Source organism: Podarcis filfolensis (genome assembly GCF_964270895.1).
Source record: "Podarcis filfolensis genome assembly, chromosome: 17".
NCBI lineage: Eukaryota > Metazoa > Chordata > Lepidosauria > Squamata > Lacertidae > Podarcis > Podarcis filfolensis.
Genome location: NC_139621.1, coordinates 34,096,116 through 34,114,860, shown reverse-complemented (window position 1 = coordinate 34,114,860; position 18,745 = coordinate 34,096,116). Strand labels below are relative to the sequence as shown.

Below are 18,745 nucleotides of genomic sequence, written 5' to 3'. Positions count from 1 at the left end.
TAGAATTGGTTGCTGGGGGGAGCAAGGTGGGGGGGCTGTCTTTTTACAACGGAAAGAGTGTACAGGTGAGGGGTACGTAACCCTGCCATTCTCCATCTTCCTCTCCCTCTGCTCAGCAGTTCAAATATTTTCCTCTCTAGCCCAGCTCCACCTCAGCATCGGAGCTGAGCTTGGGAGAGTATGATGCTTGAACTGATAGTTCACAAGGAAGTAATTTGGGGTGAGGGTTCTGTTGTCCACCTGCACACCCTTTTTATGTAAGAAAGTGAAACTACTACTCCTCTTTTAGATGTGAATGAAGCAGGAACATGGGTGGAAAAGTCTGCTCCCTACCATCGTGTTTACTCTGGCTTCTAGGCTCTAAGCCAAATGGAAAAGCAAGAGATTGTTTTATGCCCCTTTCCATCCCTGAGTCCTAACTCTTCCTTGTGAAACTTGAAAGCTTGCGCCGCATCTTGAAACTATTAGCTGGTTCAATAAAATACCGTCTCCTAGATTTCTGTGTGATATCAGCACAAATGTTTATGTTAGGTTTGAGCATTTGGGACATAAAATATTTTGTTCTCTTCGTATTAGCCCGAATACCCTTTCGAGGAGGCAAAAGAAGGTTCTATTTGCAAATGGAGATTTCCCAACAGTGAATCTCTCTTGTTCTTGCAGGTTCAACAAAATTGCTCACACCAAGGAGACGATGAACTCTGATGGCTTAAACACTCTGAAATACACAGTAGAAAGAACTGAGAAATTCCCATTGTATACAAAAATCACAGTGGATATAGGATCACCAAAGAGCTAGCATGCCAGAGGTGCAACAGAAGACTTGGAGAACCCTAAACAGGGGCTGCTCATCCTATCAGAATTTTATCCCTGCTGTTTTATTACAATCAACATGAAAAAAAAGGATGCCTTATTTTTGCCATTCTGAGGCCTTTCAGTTGGATGGACAATTAAGAATTTTAATCTCAAAACTCTTGCTATGTGTGTCTCTCTTTTAAAGTTTAGAACTGTTTGTAGGAGTTCGTAAATATGTCAATTTTTCAGGGAATAGTAGTGACATATGGGCAAAATCCACTGGGAAGTTTTGCTGTGCTAGCCCCATAAGAAGGTCTGAAAGCTGCCTGAAGGCACCATCCATCCATTCATGTGGTTCCTCTGTGCCTCAGTGGGGCTTGCGCAAGAGAGTTGCATCGTGGACGGTGCCCATTGCTTACTGCAATGTTCTCCACTATAAATAGCAGTAGCACAAACTTGGGAAATACTTCTGCTTTAAAATGGATGGTGTATTATGCAATTATGGGCCATTTCCCCCCATTCAATTTTAAAATTGGGCAATGTTTATGAAAATTCAGTGCTTGTGGTTACCGTATGAAGGACTGGAAAATGCTGCTAAAATTGCTTTTGAGTTTACCTCTTTTGATACAGCTCCCCATTCTTGCAGACAGGATTGTTCTTGTCTTCATAGCTATTGAAACACCTAAAAAGAAAAAAGAGGGAAGAGAAATAGGATTATCAAAAGGGGGGGGCTTCGATTCTGTTCTGCTGGCAGAGGGAATTTTAATATCTTGGGTCTCTTTTTCCTGAAAAATGTCTTTGCGTGACAAAAATATTTAGGCTCTGACTCTGAGAGCAAAGTTCTCAACCCAGTTATCTGTTTCACGTGGGTTTCTGTCCACCACAGGGAAAAAGCACAGTGAACTGGACTGCACAGTATTTGTTTGAATCCAAATTGATCTTTCTAGCCTCCTTGAAGTTGATCTTGAAGTTCTCCTTCTGTCTTGGGGAAAACTGAATGGTTAGAGAGATCCCAAGTTGAAATACGCATGCTATAGTCCGGAGATCATGCAGTGCTTTCTCCCTGCTGTGAGGGAAAGAGGTAGAGGGGCAGAATGCAAGCTTGAGACTTGGGGCCAAACATATGAGATGTGGCCCATGGACACACAAAAAGCATTCCGCGTGCATTTTGCCCTGTTAAAAATTCACTTGCTCACCTGAGTCAGTCCATCTGTGTGTAGTGTTAGCATTCCTCTTGTAAGCGCACTCAGCCTCTTCTTGATCACTGGCAAACTACTGCCACACTTGAATGAATGGGCCAGGTATTGCTCAAGGTAAGTGCTTCACAAAGCCTGAGGAGCACTACCTTGTGTATTGGAAGGTCAGGCAACATTCAGGCAACAGTTTGCGGTATGGGCTTGCCTCTAGAAGCACACAGAGTAGCAGTGTGTGCAGTGCAGCCAAAGATTTTGCAAGCCAACGAAGCCCATTTCCATTTGTAAGGCAGTGGCACCTATGCAAATAGGTAGGATTTCAGGGAAGGCGCAGCAATAGATAGACTAAGGACCTGGGGTTCACTAAATAAACAGAAACTCTATATGAAAGCACCTTATTAAGCAGTGAGTAGGAATTTGCCACTCTTTAGGAGGGGGGAATTGGCTGCACTATGCAGCTTGGGCCTAGGCTGCCTCTGTAGTCTGTATCAGTGGATGAACCATTGACTTGTGATATAACTCCCTTGCTTGAGGTCAGTGGGCCTACAAAGTGTCATTGTCAATGATGTCTGTAAGTCCTTGACATTGGGGGGTTTGGAATGACTTGCATAAGTACCATTTTTTGATTGCCTTATGCGTGTATGCTGAATTTCATATTCCTTTTTTACTGTTACAATGCAATCTGTTTCTCACTGAGGAATGGCAAAAGGTCTGTAATTCTGGGTTCATAAGGTAGTCTCTTTTTTTAAAAAAAATATTTTGTCAGATACGTTTACTATTCTAAGGACTGAATATTGTATAAATGTCAAACAAAAAAATATTTTTTTCTTGCAGTGTTGTATGTTAAAACGTGAAATTTTATTTTTGCAACATGTTATTGAAAAGTTTGCAGGGGGTTGTATATAAAACCTAATAGCATGTTAACACCATCAATACAAGCTGCAGGCAAAGTCACATTTAAACCAGACTAAAAAGGGGGTTTGTGCACTTTGATTTGTATAAACCATCCTTGTGATGTTGGTGTGCTCCTTAAAAAAGTGGCCTTTTTAGTATATTGCTTGAGGAGATAAAGACATCTCCTAAAATATTTTTGTGAATTCTCAAAATATCCATCTGGATGCCTTTGAAACTCAGGTCCTGTTTAGATGTTGTGTTTTCTCCCTGCCCTCTCTGTACTGTCTGTGTGGAGAGGTGACATGATTGCAGTGCTGTTAGGTTACAAAATTTAGAATCATAGGCTCATAGAGTCGGGAGGGAACTAGATACTTCTTCCAGAATGTCAGAATCTGTGTTTATAGCATCAGGCGTGCTCAAAACCATTCACAGGACCTTCTTAGGACTCCATAAATGAATGAGGATGGGCTTTAACTTTAGCTTTCTGCTGCACAGCCTCCTATTTCTGTGGAGGCACATAAGTCAATTCACCTCATTTTATGCCTTGTATATAGGAGCATAAACAAGGCAGAGGCTTGCAACACCTTATAAAGACCAACAATTTTTATTATGCCAATAAGCTTCTTGTGGAGAGCTTCATCAGATGCATGAAGTATAATTGGCAAGCAGTTTCCACATTCCTCACCAATCTCCCAGTATCTCCTCGGGCGACAGCAGCAGTCGCCGCTGGAATACTCACTATTCCTCACGTCCAACCTAGTTTTAAAAGGATGGGGCACTTAACCTGCTTTCCTGCCCTCTTGTAACCTTTGGACTTTTCCACTCCACTTCCTCAGCTGTGTTGCCAAAGGAAAGCTACCCGCAAATCATCTAGTCCTAGACAAACTGAGATGGAGATCTGCTGCTGTCACTATAAGTTCTGCTGCTGGGGGAAGAAAATATGCTGGTGGAATTCTCTTCTGCAAAGCCAACTTGCCTGTGCTTGGAGACAGATCCTCTGTTCTGCAGGCATCCACCACGCTTCTCCCTCTTGCACTGAGGCTATTCAGCCATGTGAGGAACAGCAACCATAGTTTGCTGGCCGTGGCTGATGGGAGTTGTAGTCCAAAATACCTGGAAGGGAAATATTATGGACTTCTCTCCTCCCTCACCCCAAATCTCCATGGCTTCTCTCTCACTCTGTAAATCACAAAAAGAAGTGAATATCTAAACCAGGCAAACTTGCCTTTACTCAAGAGCAGGATCCCCCTGATCATTTGAGAGAATCTTTTTTTAAAGATTAAATATCTCTGAGGGGATCTCATGCGTAGTCATTAATTTCTCTTCACAGCGAGAAGAGTTGAGGAAAGGAGGGTACAACCCTGTTCGGTGGAGAATGTTGTTCAAACAGGTCCTGAGTTTCCTAACTTGAAGAGGTTTTGACTTATTCTAATTGGATAATTAAGGGGGAGGGAGGAATACAAAGAATTGAGCCCTTTTTTATTTAGCTGGTAATGTGTGTTTGTGTCTTTCATTCATGCATGCATGTTGGGTTTAACTTCTTTATTTATTTCAACACTCTGAGCCAAATGCTTAGCCTTTTACTATTGGGTGTGTGGGAAGAGGGCAGAACAACTATATATCTGTAATTGGAAGTGTATGTCTTCCTCTCGTTTTAAATATGCTCACTTGTGTTTGGAGTTGACTGCAAACACTCTGGAATGTGCCTTAATTGAGAAGTAACCAGGGATTATTATTTTTTAAGTCAATCAAATGTTAGGTGCATTTTGAACCAATGGGTCTGTTCAGGTATTTCTTATAGTGGGTATACATCTTGCTATAGTAATTGACTTGGGTTGTTCTACAACCCTTTCACCTAAGTATTTGGGGAGGAATCCATACTGTGCTGTATATTTGCATGGAGCTTTTCCCTGAACCCTGATAGCAAGGAGCCCCAGAAGAAATGAGTGGGCTGGGGTCAGTTAGGGAAGCATGAGTATTGAAATGCACACACTAGCACCACAGTCTAGCTCAGACATACTTTTCCCTTGCAGTGGTGGGTCAGTGCACCCATATATACCCAAGACATTTGCATCCGCACCATACATTCAAAGCACCATTATACTACTTGGAACAGACGGGGAGAACCCCAAGAACTGTATCAATCAGAGAATTGTAGAGAGTTGAAAGAGACTCGAGGATAATTTTGTCCAACCCCCAGCTCTCCCATACGGGGATTGAACCTGCAATCTTGGCGTTGTCAGAACCACGCTCTAACCAAACTGAACTATCCAGGCTGACTGTAGTTCAAGGGTTTGGGGAAACTAGCTCTGTGAGGCCAGCACCCTTGACAAAACTACAGTTCCCAGTCCATGTCTGTTAAAGAGGTATGATGCTACTTTAAATGTATGGTGTGAATGTGGTATCGTTTATGAGGTAGAAATCATTCACTTTCCAAGTAATATGTGAACAGCCCTTGGAACCCAGCTGTATGCTTCAGTATGGTGGGTTTATTTTTTTAAAGAACAGTTATGGAGAATAGTGCCTCCCGATTATTTTAATGTATCCAGTAGTTAAGGAAACTAAAAAAAACCAACAACCAACCTGTGCCTGTTGTTGAAATAACCAGTCTTTTAGCTCTGCGAGAGCTACTGAGATGCCCACCCTCCAGAAATAAATTTGCTCTTTCTGGAAATTTCTAGTCTTTCTTCCTCAGAAAGCAGGTATGTAGGTTACATATTGCAAGCTGGAGACACAATAGTTTTTAAGAGACTTAAATATTAAGCACATAAGAAGGATCGTGCTGGATCAGGCCAGTGGTTCATCTAGTGCAGTATCCTGTTCTCACAGGATACGTGGGGGGGGGGGGAACTAAAGCATGTTGTTTGCGAAACACTTCGCTTCCCACAGCGGATGCACGAATTCTTTTTGTCCCACTGTTCTACCTGCTCAGGTCAGTTTTTTGGGGTTTGGGGGGTGATAGAGGCACACACACCAAAAAAAATTAAACCATGGTAAAATTGGGCAGAGCATGCGCACACCCCTTTCACGCTGCCTTTAACTCTCAGAATAAATTGCCATCTCTCTATGGCTTCACTGGACTTTGGAAGGCATTAAAAAACCCTCTCCAAATCTGGTCCAGGATGTCGTTAGGGGGAGTGGGCACATTTGTACTATGCAAGCAACTTTTAAGTTGCACATCATAAATAGCTTTGCTGTGTGTTTTTGTCTATTTGTGTGAAGATCGGGGGGGGGATGTCATAGAAACCACATTGAATTACCTGAGAATACGTTTTAGCGCTCTCAGCTTCAACGGTTTTGACGAAAGTGCCTTTAAAATATGTTCATAGCAAGGGGGCAGGGGGAGGAATTGCTCCACAGAGCAGCATTTGATAAATTAGCATTGCTGTGGCTTGGTGACTTATTTTTTTTGCAAGAAACTACATTAAAGACATTGTAAACAATAAAAGTTGGTGTTTTTGATTCGACGGAATGTTTCTGCTCTTATATTTTCAATCCTTTGGTGGTTCTTCTCCCTTAGCTCCCAATCCACATATGTTAAAACATAAACTTGTTTTTAAAATTATGGAGCTTCAGAGAACATGGGGCCATAGTCAGGCATTGTTACTCAGAAGTGAATCTCCGTTGGGAAACCAGTGCTTGCCATTCCAGGATTAGCAGTTCCCATTTAAATTAAGCCCTCTACCGAAATTAAGGGAAACTATTGTAATAATATTTTTTTTATTAGGTTTCAGTTGCAATCCAATAATAGCCTCATTATAACAACATCAGTTTATTGTACAATTATTAATACCAATAGTTCAAATACTGAATTACATAATTAGATAAAATGCCCCCCCCCCACGTGCTAGATTTAATGAATTGAAATTAAGGAAAACTCTTGTTGCCATTGCAGTATGACTTTCTGTCACCACCTGCAGAGGTCCGTGGTCATGCGTTGAGGAGTCCATGTTGCAGCTCCTTTCCCTCCCCAGCGTTGGGGCACCATTTTGGATTTTTTTTTAGAGGTAAGAGAAGATTTAACATGTTCAAAGGCCAACTCTTTAATTTTTTGAGATGAAAATGGCCAAAAAGTAGTGTGCGGTGAGACCATTGCTTGTTGATTCTTTCTGTCTGGTAAAAAGTAAAAATGTAAAGGGCCCCTGGACAGTTAAGTCCAGTCAAAGGCGACTAGGGAGTTGCGGCACTCATTTCGCTTTTCAGGCCAAGGGAGCTGGCGTTTGTCCACAGACAGCTTTCAGGGTCATGCGGCCAGCATGACTAAACCGCTTCTGGCACACGGAACACCATGATGGAAACCAGAGCGCATGGAAGCGCAGTTTACCTTCCCGCCACAGCGATACTTAATTATCTACTTGCACTGGTGTGCTTTCGAACTACTAGGTTGGCAGGAGCTGGGACAGAGCAACGGGAGCTCATTCTTGTCAGGGGGATTCGAACCGCTGACCTGATCGGCAAGCCCAAGAGGCTCGGTGGTTTAGACCACAGCGCCACCCGTGTCTATCTGGTATAGTAAGATGGTCCACAGAGGATGGTCAACTCTCTCTTCCACTCTCTAACCTCTCTCCTCTCATAGAATCATAGACTTGGAAGGGTTATCTAGTCCAACTCTCTGCAGTGCAGGAATCTCAACCAGATCGTCCATGACCGCTGACCATGCAACCTCTGCTTAAAAACCTCCAAGGAAGTAGAGTCCCCAACCTCCCAAGGGAGTCAATTCCACTGCCTTAATAGCTCTTACTGTCAGAACTTCCTAATGTTTAGCCGAAGTCATGGGCCACATTCCCTTGAGAAAAATCTGTTCAGGTGTTCCTGGGTCTGAGAAGGCTGGTGGCTCCTCTCTCTGGGTGTTCAAATGCTTCACCTGTGCCTTCTGTGCGTTTATATCACCCAGCTGTGATAACTGCTCAGCTCCAGGTTCCTAACATTAATTAACTAGGCCTGCTTTGTTGTGTACTTGAATGGAGCTCCTGGCCTCCGGAAATCTTGACTTCATATGCAATACATATTTAAAGCCCCGTACTTCTTCCCCACAAGGTTTCGTGAGAACTAGAGTTCCTTAAGAGTGCTGGCAATTGTAGCTCTGTGAAGTGTAGACTGCAGTTCCCAGAATTACTCTTTTTAGGAGGGAAGTAATGAGATTTAAAGTGCTTTAAATATGGGGTGCCTATGCAGCGGCGGAGAGCAGGCGGGGACGGGGTTGGCGTGTGTCCTGGGGGCGTGGTACGCTGCCCACAGGCATGCTGCCTGGAGGGGCCTGGTGCCCAGCACGGGCAGGGGGGCAGCCGCAATGGCACCCCACTGGGATCGCGCTGGCAGGGGCTGTGCGCCCCCCCCCCGCACTCCTCTTCCTCTGCCACTGTGCCTATGCAGCCCTTATTTTTACAACCTCCACCTTCAGAAGATTTCACCGCACATTGCCTACATGCTTTGCACCCCCTAGGACTAGAAACCTGCCTTAACTTTTAAAAGTGATTATTCTTTGCAAGTGAAATCAAGGACAGTGGTACCTCGGGTTAAGTACCTCGTTCCGGAGGTCCTTACTTAACCTGAAACTGTTCTTAACCTGAAGCACCACTTTAGCTAATGGGGCCTCCTGCTGCCGCTGCACCGCTGGAGCATGATTTCTGTTCTCATCCTGAAGCAAAGTTCTTAACCTGAAGCACTATTTCTGGGTTAGCGGAGTCTGTAACCTGAAGCGTATGTAACCCGAGGTACCACTGTATCAATTTTTTCAGAACTTGTACAGAATTGTGGGCGTATGTGCAGCTCTGGCTATAAACCATCAGCATGGGAGAGCACTGGTGGGGAAGAAAAGGATGAGTTATACGGAAACATCTTTCATACGGTTAATGGTAACGTTGGTAGAATTCTAAAGCAAAAATGCATCAGAAGAGCTATTCAGGCCCTAGCACTAAGGGTATGGGATCTCCTGTTTGTAAGGACCATGTTTTTCAGATTATACTGAACCACAGGCCCAGGCAGCAGAAGCCAGGACTTCCTTCTCCAGAAGTGCTGCTAGATGAGCAAAGAATACATTTTGAAAATGGGCTGCAGGCCTGTGGCCTGTGCCACTACCGCATTGCTGAAGGGGAAGAACAGAACTTTCCCAAAATATCCCGCAATTTTGTCCTGAGAGGGGGAATTCCTTCCATCCTAACCACCAACATAGCAAGTACTTAAGATTTTGAGGATAAAACCAAGTGCCAGAAGATTGCTATATGGTCCTCAGCTGTGTATTACCTACTGTAACAAAGCGAGACATACATATTTAGTAAGCAAAGCTGAGCACATTTTTCCCTCTTCAAAGGTTTCCATGACACTGAATGGTCTTTTGGGAGCCTGCCTAAACACAGGAACTTTCATCCTCAGTTAGACCACAGGTCCCTCTATAACTCAGCATTCTTTCCAACTGTGGCCAGCCAGAGGTTTCTGGGCATCTTTCAAACCCAAACATGGAGCCAGCATCCTTGGCCCGTTAGACAGAGACTTTGAAGAGGAAGGCTTCATTTCGCTATCATGTTCAGTAGCAAGCCAAAGGCTTTAAAAGTAAGAATCAGCATACAGATTTGAATCCAAAATTCCAGGTACCAACTCCTGCACTACTCACTACACCCATGAAGAAGCAAGCAGTAGCATTCTGCCTGAAATACAGCTTTGGAACAGTCTTTGAGGGCAGCTCCACATGCAGCAAAAAGCGACAACATTCTCGTTGGTTTTACTGCATGCAAATTCAGTGGGAAGCTGTGGTCACATACAGATTCCCAGCCTGCGGCCTTCAGTATGTTGCTGTATCTACTGCACAAGATACCGTATTTTTCGCCCTATAAGACGCACTTTTTCCCCTCCAAAAATGAAGGGGAAATCTGGGTACGTCCTATGGGGCGAATGCAGGCTTTCGCTGAAGCTTGGAGAGCGAGATGGGTCAGTGCGCACCGACCCCTCTCGCTCTCCAGGCTTCAGGAAGACATCCGCAGCCTAGGCAGCCCTGCGGGAGGCTGCGGATAGTAGCCTGCTTCCCCGAGCGCCGGGCACGCTGAAAGCAGAGCGCCCGGCGCTTTGGGAACACTTCCGCAGCCTAGGCACTCCCCACGCTGCGGATATTTGGGGGGAAAATAAAATTTCCTTTATTTCCTTTATTTCCCCCCCAAAAAACTAGGTGCGTCCTATGGGACGAAAAATACGGTATGCCAAATGGCTTCTGGAATGCATAGCACTGTTAGCCAGTTAAAGAATTGTTGGTTGATTAACCTATGAACTATTAATCGGCCGTAGGAGCCAACTCCTAGGGGCTGAGCGCCTTTGGGTCCCCCAAAAAAGTATTTGAGGGGCATTGCCATGGGCATTGTGTGATCAATTATGCGCGCGCGCACACACGCACACACACGTTATTTTATTCCTCCCTGTAACTGGCTGATGACATTCAAATAAAATGTACCAAAAGCTCAGTTCATGGCTGTTCTAGGAACTGGAGAAATGTGATGAATACGCCGAAAGTTACTTTATTTTAAAAAATTTCTATAATGTTATTCATTTTTTAAAACCCCACCAAACTTTAATAAAAAAGGTAAACAGAAAGGTACTTATTAGTAAGAAAAGCCATCTTTAATATTTCCCTGTTCTTTCCCTGTTAAAATAGGGCACTTAGAAACATATAGCCAAAGGCAGTTTAAAATGGGTCCATTAAGTCTCAGCCCAATCAAATAAGATTTGCCATTGTTTGATTAAAGCATCCAGTAAATTTATCAGTGAAGCCAATTATAGCTTGCGGCTCTAGGAATAAGTATGAGACTCTTACACAGAGCAGGAGATAAAGCGGTTTAGAGGAACATGGTCAATGATGCAAGAGCCGGGGAGCAGTCTGCACAAACAAGAAGAACTTTGTTTGTCTAGTTGCACATAATGTTTGCAAATGTCAGGAACTGTCACCTGTGGACTTCCAAATGAGAACATATGGAGCAAAGTCTTGGCTGTAAAGAAGAAGTTTTTCTACTGTGCAACTGAGCAGAAAATTATTAGGATTATTGCCAGCCACTTAAATATCTCACTTAATGACTTGAAATCTATTGGGTTTGGCAGAGACACGGAGATCTGGATCCAAGAAGTAAATCAGAGCATATTAGTGGCAGATAAAAGAACGTTTTTGGTTATTTGTGGCATAATCAGACAGTGATTCTTGTCAGAAGTTATGTCCATGGAATCCTGCATGCAGTACCTCTTCTATAAGATCAGTAGGAACTTTTGCAAGCGGAAGTATATTAGTAGTAGTACTAGTAGTAGTAGACCACCCAATACCCCTAGATCTCAGGGTGGTTCATATTTTTCTGTGACAATAACCAGATTTCAATAATGTGGTTGCAAATTTGAAGCCATTGGTTTGAGTCCTGCCCTCCAGAGCAGGAGAAAACAAACTTGTTTCCTCTTCCATGTGACAACCCTTGAGGTATTTGAAGATGGCGATCAATATCTCCTCTCAGCCTCCTCTTTTCCAGGCTAAACATATCCAGCTCCTTCAACAGTTCCTCATAAGGCTTGGTTTCCAGATTCTTGATCATCTTGGTTGCCCTCCTCTGCACGCGTTCCGGCTTGTCAACATCCTTCTTAAATTGTGGCACCCTGAACTGGACACAGTATTCCAACTGTGGTCTGACCAAGGCAAAATAGCGTGGTACTATTACTTCCCTTGATCTGTATACTTCTGTTGATGCACCCTAGAACAGCATTAGCTTTTTTTGCTGCTGCATCACACTGTTGACTCGTGTTAAGCTTGTGGTCCACCAAGACCCCTAGATCCTTTTCACACTTAAATCCTTTTGCATCCAGATCTCGCTTAGTGTTTAATCCAAAAATTTTAGCACAGAATTACTCCAAAAACACTAAGGGTTCTGTTCTTAAAGTTACGGAGGTTTGTCGCTTTTCCAGTAGGAGCTAGAGGCATCGCTGCACAGGGTCCGCAGAGCTTACCATTTGCGTTTCTCAGTCCCGTCGCTCTCGGGTCCTTAAAAAAAAACCCAAAAAAACTTCGGAACTACTCCAACGCTGCTGGATAGCTTGTCCCTCAAGGGTGCCCCCCTTGAGATTTGGGGGGTCGCAGTGCCTTTGCGTCGCCCCCGAGTCCCCGTGAAGCTCGGAAAAGCTCTCAGCGGCTTCTCCACGCTCCCTGCTGCTTGCGTTCCCAAACCGGAAGCACCTAGTTTGTGTAATGCATTGTATTGTCTTGTTTAATTTTCTTTCTTTTTTTGTAATCTTTAAACTGTTAATAAATATTATTTTTTTTAAAAAAAGGAAAAGCCCTTGCAAAGCCTCACCACCAGGTGGCAAGGAACCTTCACAAGGACTTTGCCTCAAGAAGCCTTTTCTGAGTGTGCCCCCCCCCCCTTATGAGGGTGATGGTGGGGCATTTTGCCTCAGGTGCCAAAACATCTCAGGCCATCCCTGCTCATGCGGACCCAACCCACAACCTGTCCCAGGCCAGGTCCTAGTCTTTATAACCCTGTACCTTCTTCCAGAAGGCAGAAGCTGAAAGAGATCATTTCCGGGGTGTGCACTATCCTGCGCTATCTCTGCAGCTTTCTTATGGCACCTGGAAGCATAGATTTGATCCAAGGTGGGAAGGGCGCACCCAATTATTCTCTCCGCAGTCTTTACAACCCTGGTGATGCTGAATTATCTTGTTGAGATGCAGCTAGATGGCTGAGATGCAGAAACGCAGAGGGGAGGCTGCTTTGGACCCCCAGAGAAGAGCCATTGAAACAATGGGCCCTAGTTAGTCAGGTCCATTGGGTCTACTCCATGACTAATCGAATGTCTACTAAAGCCTATCCCCTGTCCCGTCAAAGTCCAACAGTATCTGCTATTGTCAGACTGGCTTAGTGGTTCACAGACTAAGATGGAGATTGCTGCTGCTTCTACACCAGTTGTAGAAATTCAGGCAGAAATACAGTTGTACCTTGGTTCTCAAACGCCTTGGTACACGTATGTTTTGGTTCCCAAACGCCAAAAACCTGGAAGTAAGTGTTCTGGTTTTCGAATGTTCTTTAGAAGCTGAACATCCGACGTGGCTTCCAGTTGAGTGCAGCAAGTTCCTCCAGCCAATCAGAAACAACGCCTTGGTTTTCGAACACTTCTGGGAGTCGAACGGACTCCCGGAACGGCTTAAGTTTGACAACCAAGGTACCACTGTACTCACAATCATGTACCATCCGAACAAAGAGTCTCAGCAATTTTCTGAATTCAAGTAAAGAGCTTATCAAATACCAGGACTGGGGGCAAACTTTGAACCGTAGAAGAGAGGGTGCTTTGAAGCAAAGGGATATTTATGTAACTTTTGCAAGTATAACAGAATGTGCTGGGTTCAGCTGGCAAGACATGCCTGGTCCTTGCTCTTGACTGCTGAACCTGCAGGCAGAGGCAAAACACCCCCAAGGCTTACCTCAGTGAGAACCAGATTAAGCCAGGCATTTGACAGCTCTGTAATTAAAGTGAGATTAAAAGTGGACTGTGCAATACCAGCCAAATCAAAGTTTTCCTATGAAGCAGGGCGGGGAAACCCCATCCTACAGGCTGCAGCTGGATTTTATCCAGGCTTCAAGGTCCCCACCTGACCAACTGAGGGGATGAAGGGCTTTGATATTGTACCAAGTGTGCAACTCCTTCTACTGCAGCAAGATGTGTTGCACGGAGATCAAAGAAGAGGAGAAAATGTCCTTGCAAATATTTAATCTCAGACAGCCACTTTAATGTTTATTGGTACTGTTTTTACAAATTGTTACACACTGCTCCCCCGCCCCCCTGCCATGATATGGCAGTACAGAAAAATACGTTTATAAATAATTAAGGTGCAAAAGGGTTAGCCATTTATTTTGCAACTGCATAAATGCTAATTTGCCGGGGCGCAATTGCATTTTGAAGTTTGTTGCTCCAAATAGCTATAAGACTCAGTGTGTAATTAAAGATGAGCGTTAGTTCTGCTGAACTTTTTTTGCATTCTGCACAGTCAGGACAGATAAAGGGTGTTGGAGAGTTTTCCACAAACATTGGGGTAAAATCTATGGAGAAAGTAGAAGATGAAATGAGTAGACTTACTGGTAAAGTATATGACTCTGTTTCCATGGAAAATCACTTGTGTGTTAAAGATGTGTGATTATGTATGTGCCTGACCCACCAACTATAGGAGTTTTCAACTTCTGTAACTTGCCAGTTAAGGTGTATATGCGAAGCATATTTTGTACGAGTTGACTTTTCATACTTTATTCTGCTTCCATAATTTTAGTTCCCACCATTCTTACTTTGCCCATTTTAGGGACTCAGTATCTTGCCGCCCTCTGGAGCTAGCCAGCTCTGACTGCCAAATAATTCCTCCAAGTCTGTGAAAACTCAGACATCGTAAGCAGAACAAAATCTGTAAACATAACGAAGATATTTTAATTAGCATAACTTAATTGGCAAGCCACAGAACTTGCTTGGAACTAAATGTTGTTATCATTCAGTCACTGAATTCACTCATGTCCAAATAATATAGTTGCCAATTTGTGATTCTAAAATTTTCAGTTCAGTGAGGTGAAGGAGCCTGGGGGAGGAAGTGGGACAATCAGTGGATAGAGACAGCAACAGTTTGAACTGGTCCTGGGGTGGATCCTTGTGAGTTTTCCATCATGAGGCACAGCCTAATGGATTATTGGGTGGAGAGGCAGAGCCTTCCATCAGGAATGGGAGCCAGCAGCAGGTCAGCAATAAATCACATGACATCAGTGCATGTGGCCCTGTGGTGTAAACCACTGAGACCCTTGGGCTTGCCGATTGGAAGGTCGTTGGTTCAAATCCGCGCACCGGAGTGAGCTCCCAATGCTCTGTCTCAGCTCCTGCCAACCTAGCAGTTTGAAAGCACACCAGTGCAAGTAGATAAATAGGTACCGCTGTGGTGGGAAGGTAAACGGCGTTTCCATATGCTCTGGTTTTCTTCACGGTGTTCCGTTGCGCCAGAAGCAGTTTAGTCCTGCTGGCCACATGACCCAGAAAGCTGTCTGTGGACAAACACTGGCTCCATCAGCCTGAAAGCGAGATGAGCGCCACAATCCCATATTCGCCTTTGACTGGACTTAACCGTCCAGGAGTCCTTTACCTTTTTTTAAAAAAAAACCTTTTAGCTCTTTATTCAAGGAAACAAGACCTGCTCAGGAGGCCAGGCCTAGTGGGCACAGCAACTTTCCCCGGTTGATCTTGCCTCTATGAAGCCGTTGTGGCGACTGAAGTTCTGTCTTCCTACAGTTTCCTAAGTCTCCTCCTCTCTCAGGTCCTTCCCAAGCAATCTGAGACTCTGTCAACAGGCCTGTCTTTGTTCCTTCCTCTTTGTGCCTTTTCTGGTCTGGGAGACTGGGGGGGGGGACCAGGAGGGGGGGACCCCCTAGCTTCTTCAACAGCCTGCCTCATTTCTGCCTCTCAGTCCTCCTCCTCCCCAGCCCCTGCTTCTGCCCATGGGATTTTTTTTTGCGGGGGAGCCTTTTGTTGAGGAGCAAGCCTCTTGTGGGGGGCAGAACCTGAGTTAGCTATTGTCAGAGCTACCCTAGGTCCCAGCTCACAAAGGACCAACGCTGCTTCGTTGTTAAGTATAAAAGTCTTTATTGAAGTTCAGTTTCACTTCCAGAGCCGCAGCGCGCAGCCCCACGTCTAAAGTGTCAGACCGCTGATGCTCCGTCTGAGTCTCCTCCCCCTTGACACCAATTTAAGATTCTAGCCTTGCTCCACCTTCTCCGCTGCTCCTTCCTCCTCTGGGTCCGCCTGCCCGCCGGGGTTCCGCCCTTTCTAGCCTCTTCTCCCGCTGATTCCCCTGAGCCTTCTCCCTCCCTCCGGCGGGCTTTAGGAGCTGGTTCCCCATCCGGGTCTCCTGCTGTTCCGCGCGCCAGCACATTTGAACTTGGCGCGCGCGCCCAGCCAGCAGCTTTCCTCCTGACCGTTCCACTGCTGCTGTCACTGCTTCCCCCTTCGGGGGGGCTAGCTGCAACTGACCTCCCCTCCGTTGGAGGCGTGGTCAGCCCTGACTCCCTCTCTGGAGGAGACACTGCCCCTGACACATGTGACTCTTCCCCCCCACTATGCTCTGGTGGGGAAACTGGTCCCGTTCCTCCACTGCTGCTTTGGGGTTCCCCTCTGGCTCCTTGTTTCTGGTGCGTCCCCCCTGGGACCCCCCTTGCCCTGACCATCGGCGACCCCTTCTGGGAATCTTCTGATTCGCTGGAGAAGCTCATGGAATCTCTCGGGCCACTGTCATACTCCCCTACGCTGCCCTCGGATTCTTCCCCTTCGCTCTCCCAATCCTCTCTCCCCAGTGCTCCTGCTCCTGATTCCCTGACATCCATGTATTTTTATTTATTTTCATTGATTTGGGGGGGCACCTGCCCCTCCCTGCCTCCCCTGGCTATTCCCATGCTTCTGCCTCGGATTCTGGACTGCTCTCTGTCCCAGCATCTTCTTGCTCACTAAACCCTGTTACCTCTTCACTTTCAGACACCTCCTCCTCCCAGTCATCTCCCTCTGACCAGTCATCTTCATCCCACCACCAATCCCTGGGCTCTGAGCCTTCGTCCCCTGGGGGTTGCCCAGCTGGTGCCTCCCTCCACTCTACTACATTCAGCCAGTCTAGGCAAATCAGGGGCTGGAGTTAGGACTGCAAGGATCTGCCAGTTTCAGTTCTTTCAGTTTCTCTTCCTTCTAGTCCATTCTCCACATTTCATCGGCATTTTACTGCAAATTTCTCCTATCAAACCCATTTTTGTATGCAGGTTTAACACGTGTACACAGTTTTGCAAGCTATTTCCCCATATCAAATGCATCTGTGTATGTTATTTTCAGGAATATCTTCACTTTTACGCCCCCTTTCCTCTAATAGATGCATATTTTGTAAATGTTGTTTAATTGGAAAACCGCATTTATCAAAGGGTAACGGTGTCTTGGTTCATGGATTGTTTCAGAAAGTGTGAAGTTGATGCATTCACCTTTAAATGGAAACCAAAATGCATTTATCCCATGCCCCTAGCTGGGATTATGCAGGAAGGAGAATCCTCTGGTGCAAAAATATGTCTGTTGCGGGACAAAGCACTTCATACTGAATCGGAAACAGCAACGCCTGATGGCTGGCAACTCTTCAAAACAAAAGTATTCGGGGAACAACATTGCACATTATTGGGCAAGCCACACATGCCATCAAACCTACCTTTCTGGGCATACACCTACCTCTGCCTTTTGTCCCCAAGTAATAATAATCATCATCATCATCATCATAAATTATTATTTATACCCCACCCATCTGGCTGGCTTCCCCAGCCACTCTGGGCGGCTTCCAAAAAATATTAAAATACTGTAATACATCAAACATTAAAAGCTTCCCTAAACAGGGCTGCCTTCAGATGTCTTCTAAAAGTCTGGTAGTTATTTTTCTCTTTGACATCTGGTGGGAGGGCGTTCCACAGGGAGGGCGCCACTACCAAGAAGGCCCTCTGCCTGGTTCCCTGTAACTTGGCTTCTTGCAGTGAGGGAACCGCCAGAAGGCCCTCGGCGCTAGACCTCAGTGTCCGGGTAGAACGATGGGGGTGGAGATGCTCCTTCAGATATACTGGACCGAGGCCATTTAAAAGTCTTCCCTTTAAGATTGTGATTGAGGGAACACACATCACCAAGCTAAAGCAGCCTTGTTGCAGCCCGGCTTAGGATCGAAACCATACAAAATCACTGAGCTTCCTGTATGGGAAAGCAATTTGTACTAGAAGCACCCCTCCCTCTCCCCTGAGATTACTGTTCTGATCACTGTGAGCTCTCCAAAACACACCTGCCTTTCTGGTTTCTCAAAGACCTGCAACAGGGATCTGCACTGGGGTTTAGTTCAGTTCTCATATTTAACCCTCTGGTCAGCAGCTACTGTATTTTTCCACCCCCATGTATAAGACAACCCCTATTTTTTTTTAACCCATAATTAATAAATCAATATTTTAAATATTGAGCAGCACAACTTTGGTAGCACAAAGTTGATAGCCAGGGGAAGAAAAGTAGTGGCTTTTTTTAATATTAAAAAACCCCCGGGGGTATTCACCATCCGTGTGTAAGACGACCCCCAATTTTTAAGTAAATGTTTTTAGCAAAAAAAAACATAGACGGAAAAATAAGGCAATTTTTAACAAGAGCAATTTTTAGTTGGCCAAGGGCTGAAGGACCATCCATGTTTACTCTGCTGTCACTCCCACTGTAAGGCACAGGGCACACTGATAAACTGTGAAAGAACTGCAAGTGTCTCACAAAAACGGATCAATGAAAAGTTCCAAAGCTCGCACACCCCACAGAGGAGGCTGCCTGCTGCAGCTGAGAATGAGTCACTGCTCTTCCCTTTACTCCTTTGACTCAGCCTCTGTTAGCCGTGGAGACAATTCTGCTACATCTCTTTACTGGATGTGAGCAGAGAATTCGATCGCTCTTGCCTCGATACAGATAGAATTCCCTGAACTCAGAATACCGCCTGTTACGTCTCTGCAGGAGTCCCTGCTGTGGCCTCGCCTTCTTTGAATCAGCCTCTGTTAGCAGCCGGGGCGATTCCGTTGCATTTGAGCACCGGATGTGAGTCGTTCAGTCGTTCTTGATGCAGATAAGTTACTTGAGTAGGGCCAGAGGAGGCAGAAGCAGTACAAAAAGTGGCTGGTGTAACACAGATGACTCATACGGCAGGTTGCAATGTAGATGTCAAGAGGTTTCTACACCTGCACCCACCTCTCTCTGTCCACGTAAGCCAGTTGCATGCTCACAGCTTGAAGGCATATTCCACCCAGCAAACGCAAGCATGGAGGTCACTAAACTGGGGCAGTGAGGGGGTGTGACCTAGGGCA

General features: G+C 45.3%; 1 protein-coding gene across 1 annotated transcript in view; it reads left to right on the top strand.

The window, feature by feature from the left end:
- B4GALT1 (beta-1,4-galactosyltransferase 1) overlaps nt 1-6,346 on the top strand; it is a 49,233-nt gene extending 42,887 nt beyond the window's left edge. Inside the window, exon 6 of the mRNA XM_083593866.1 lies at nt 661-6,346. Coding sequence (XP_083449992.1) covers nt 661-796 — 136 coding nt within the window. The 3' untranslated portion in view covers nt 797-6,346. The remainder of the gene's footprint in view (nt 1-660) is intronic.
- The last annotated feature ends 12,399 nt before the right edge of the window (nt 6,347-18,745 follow it).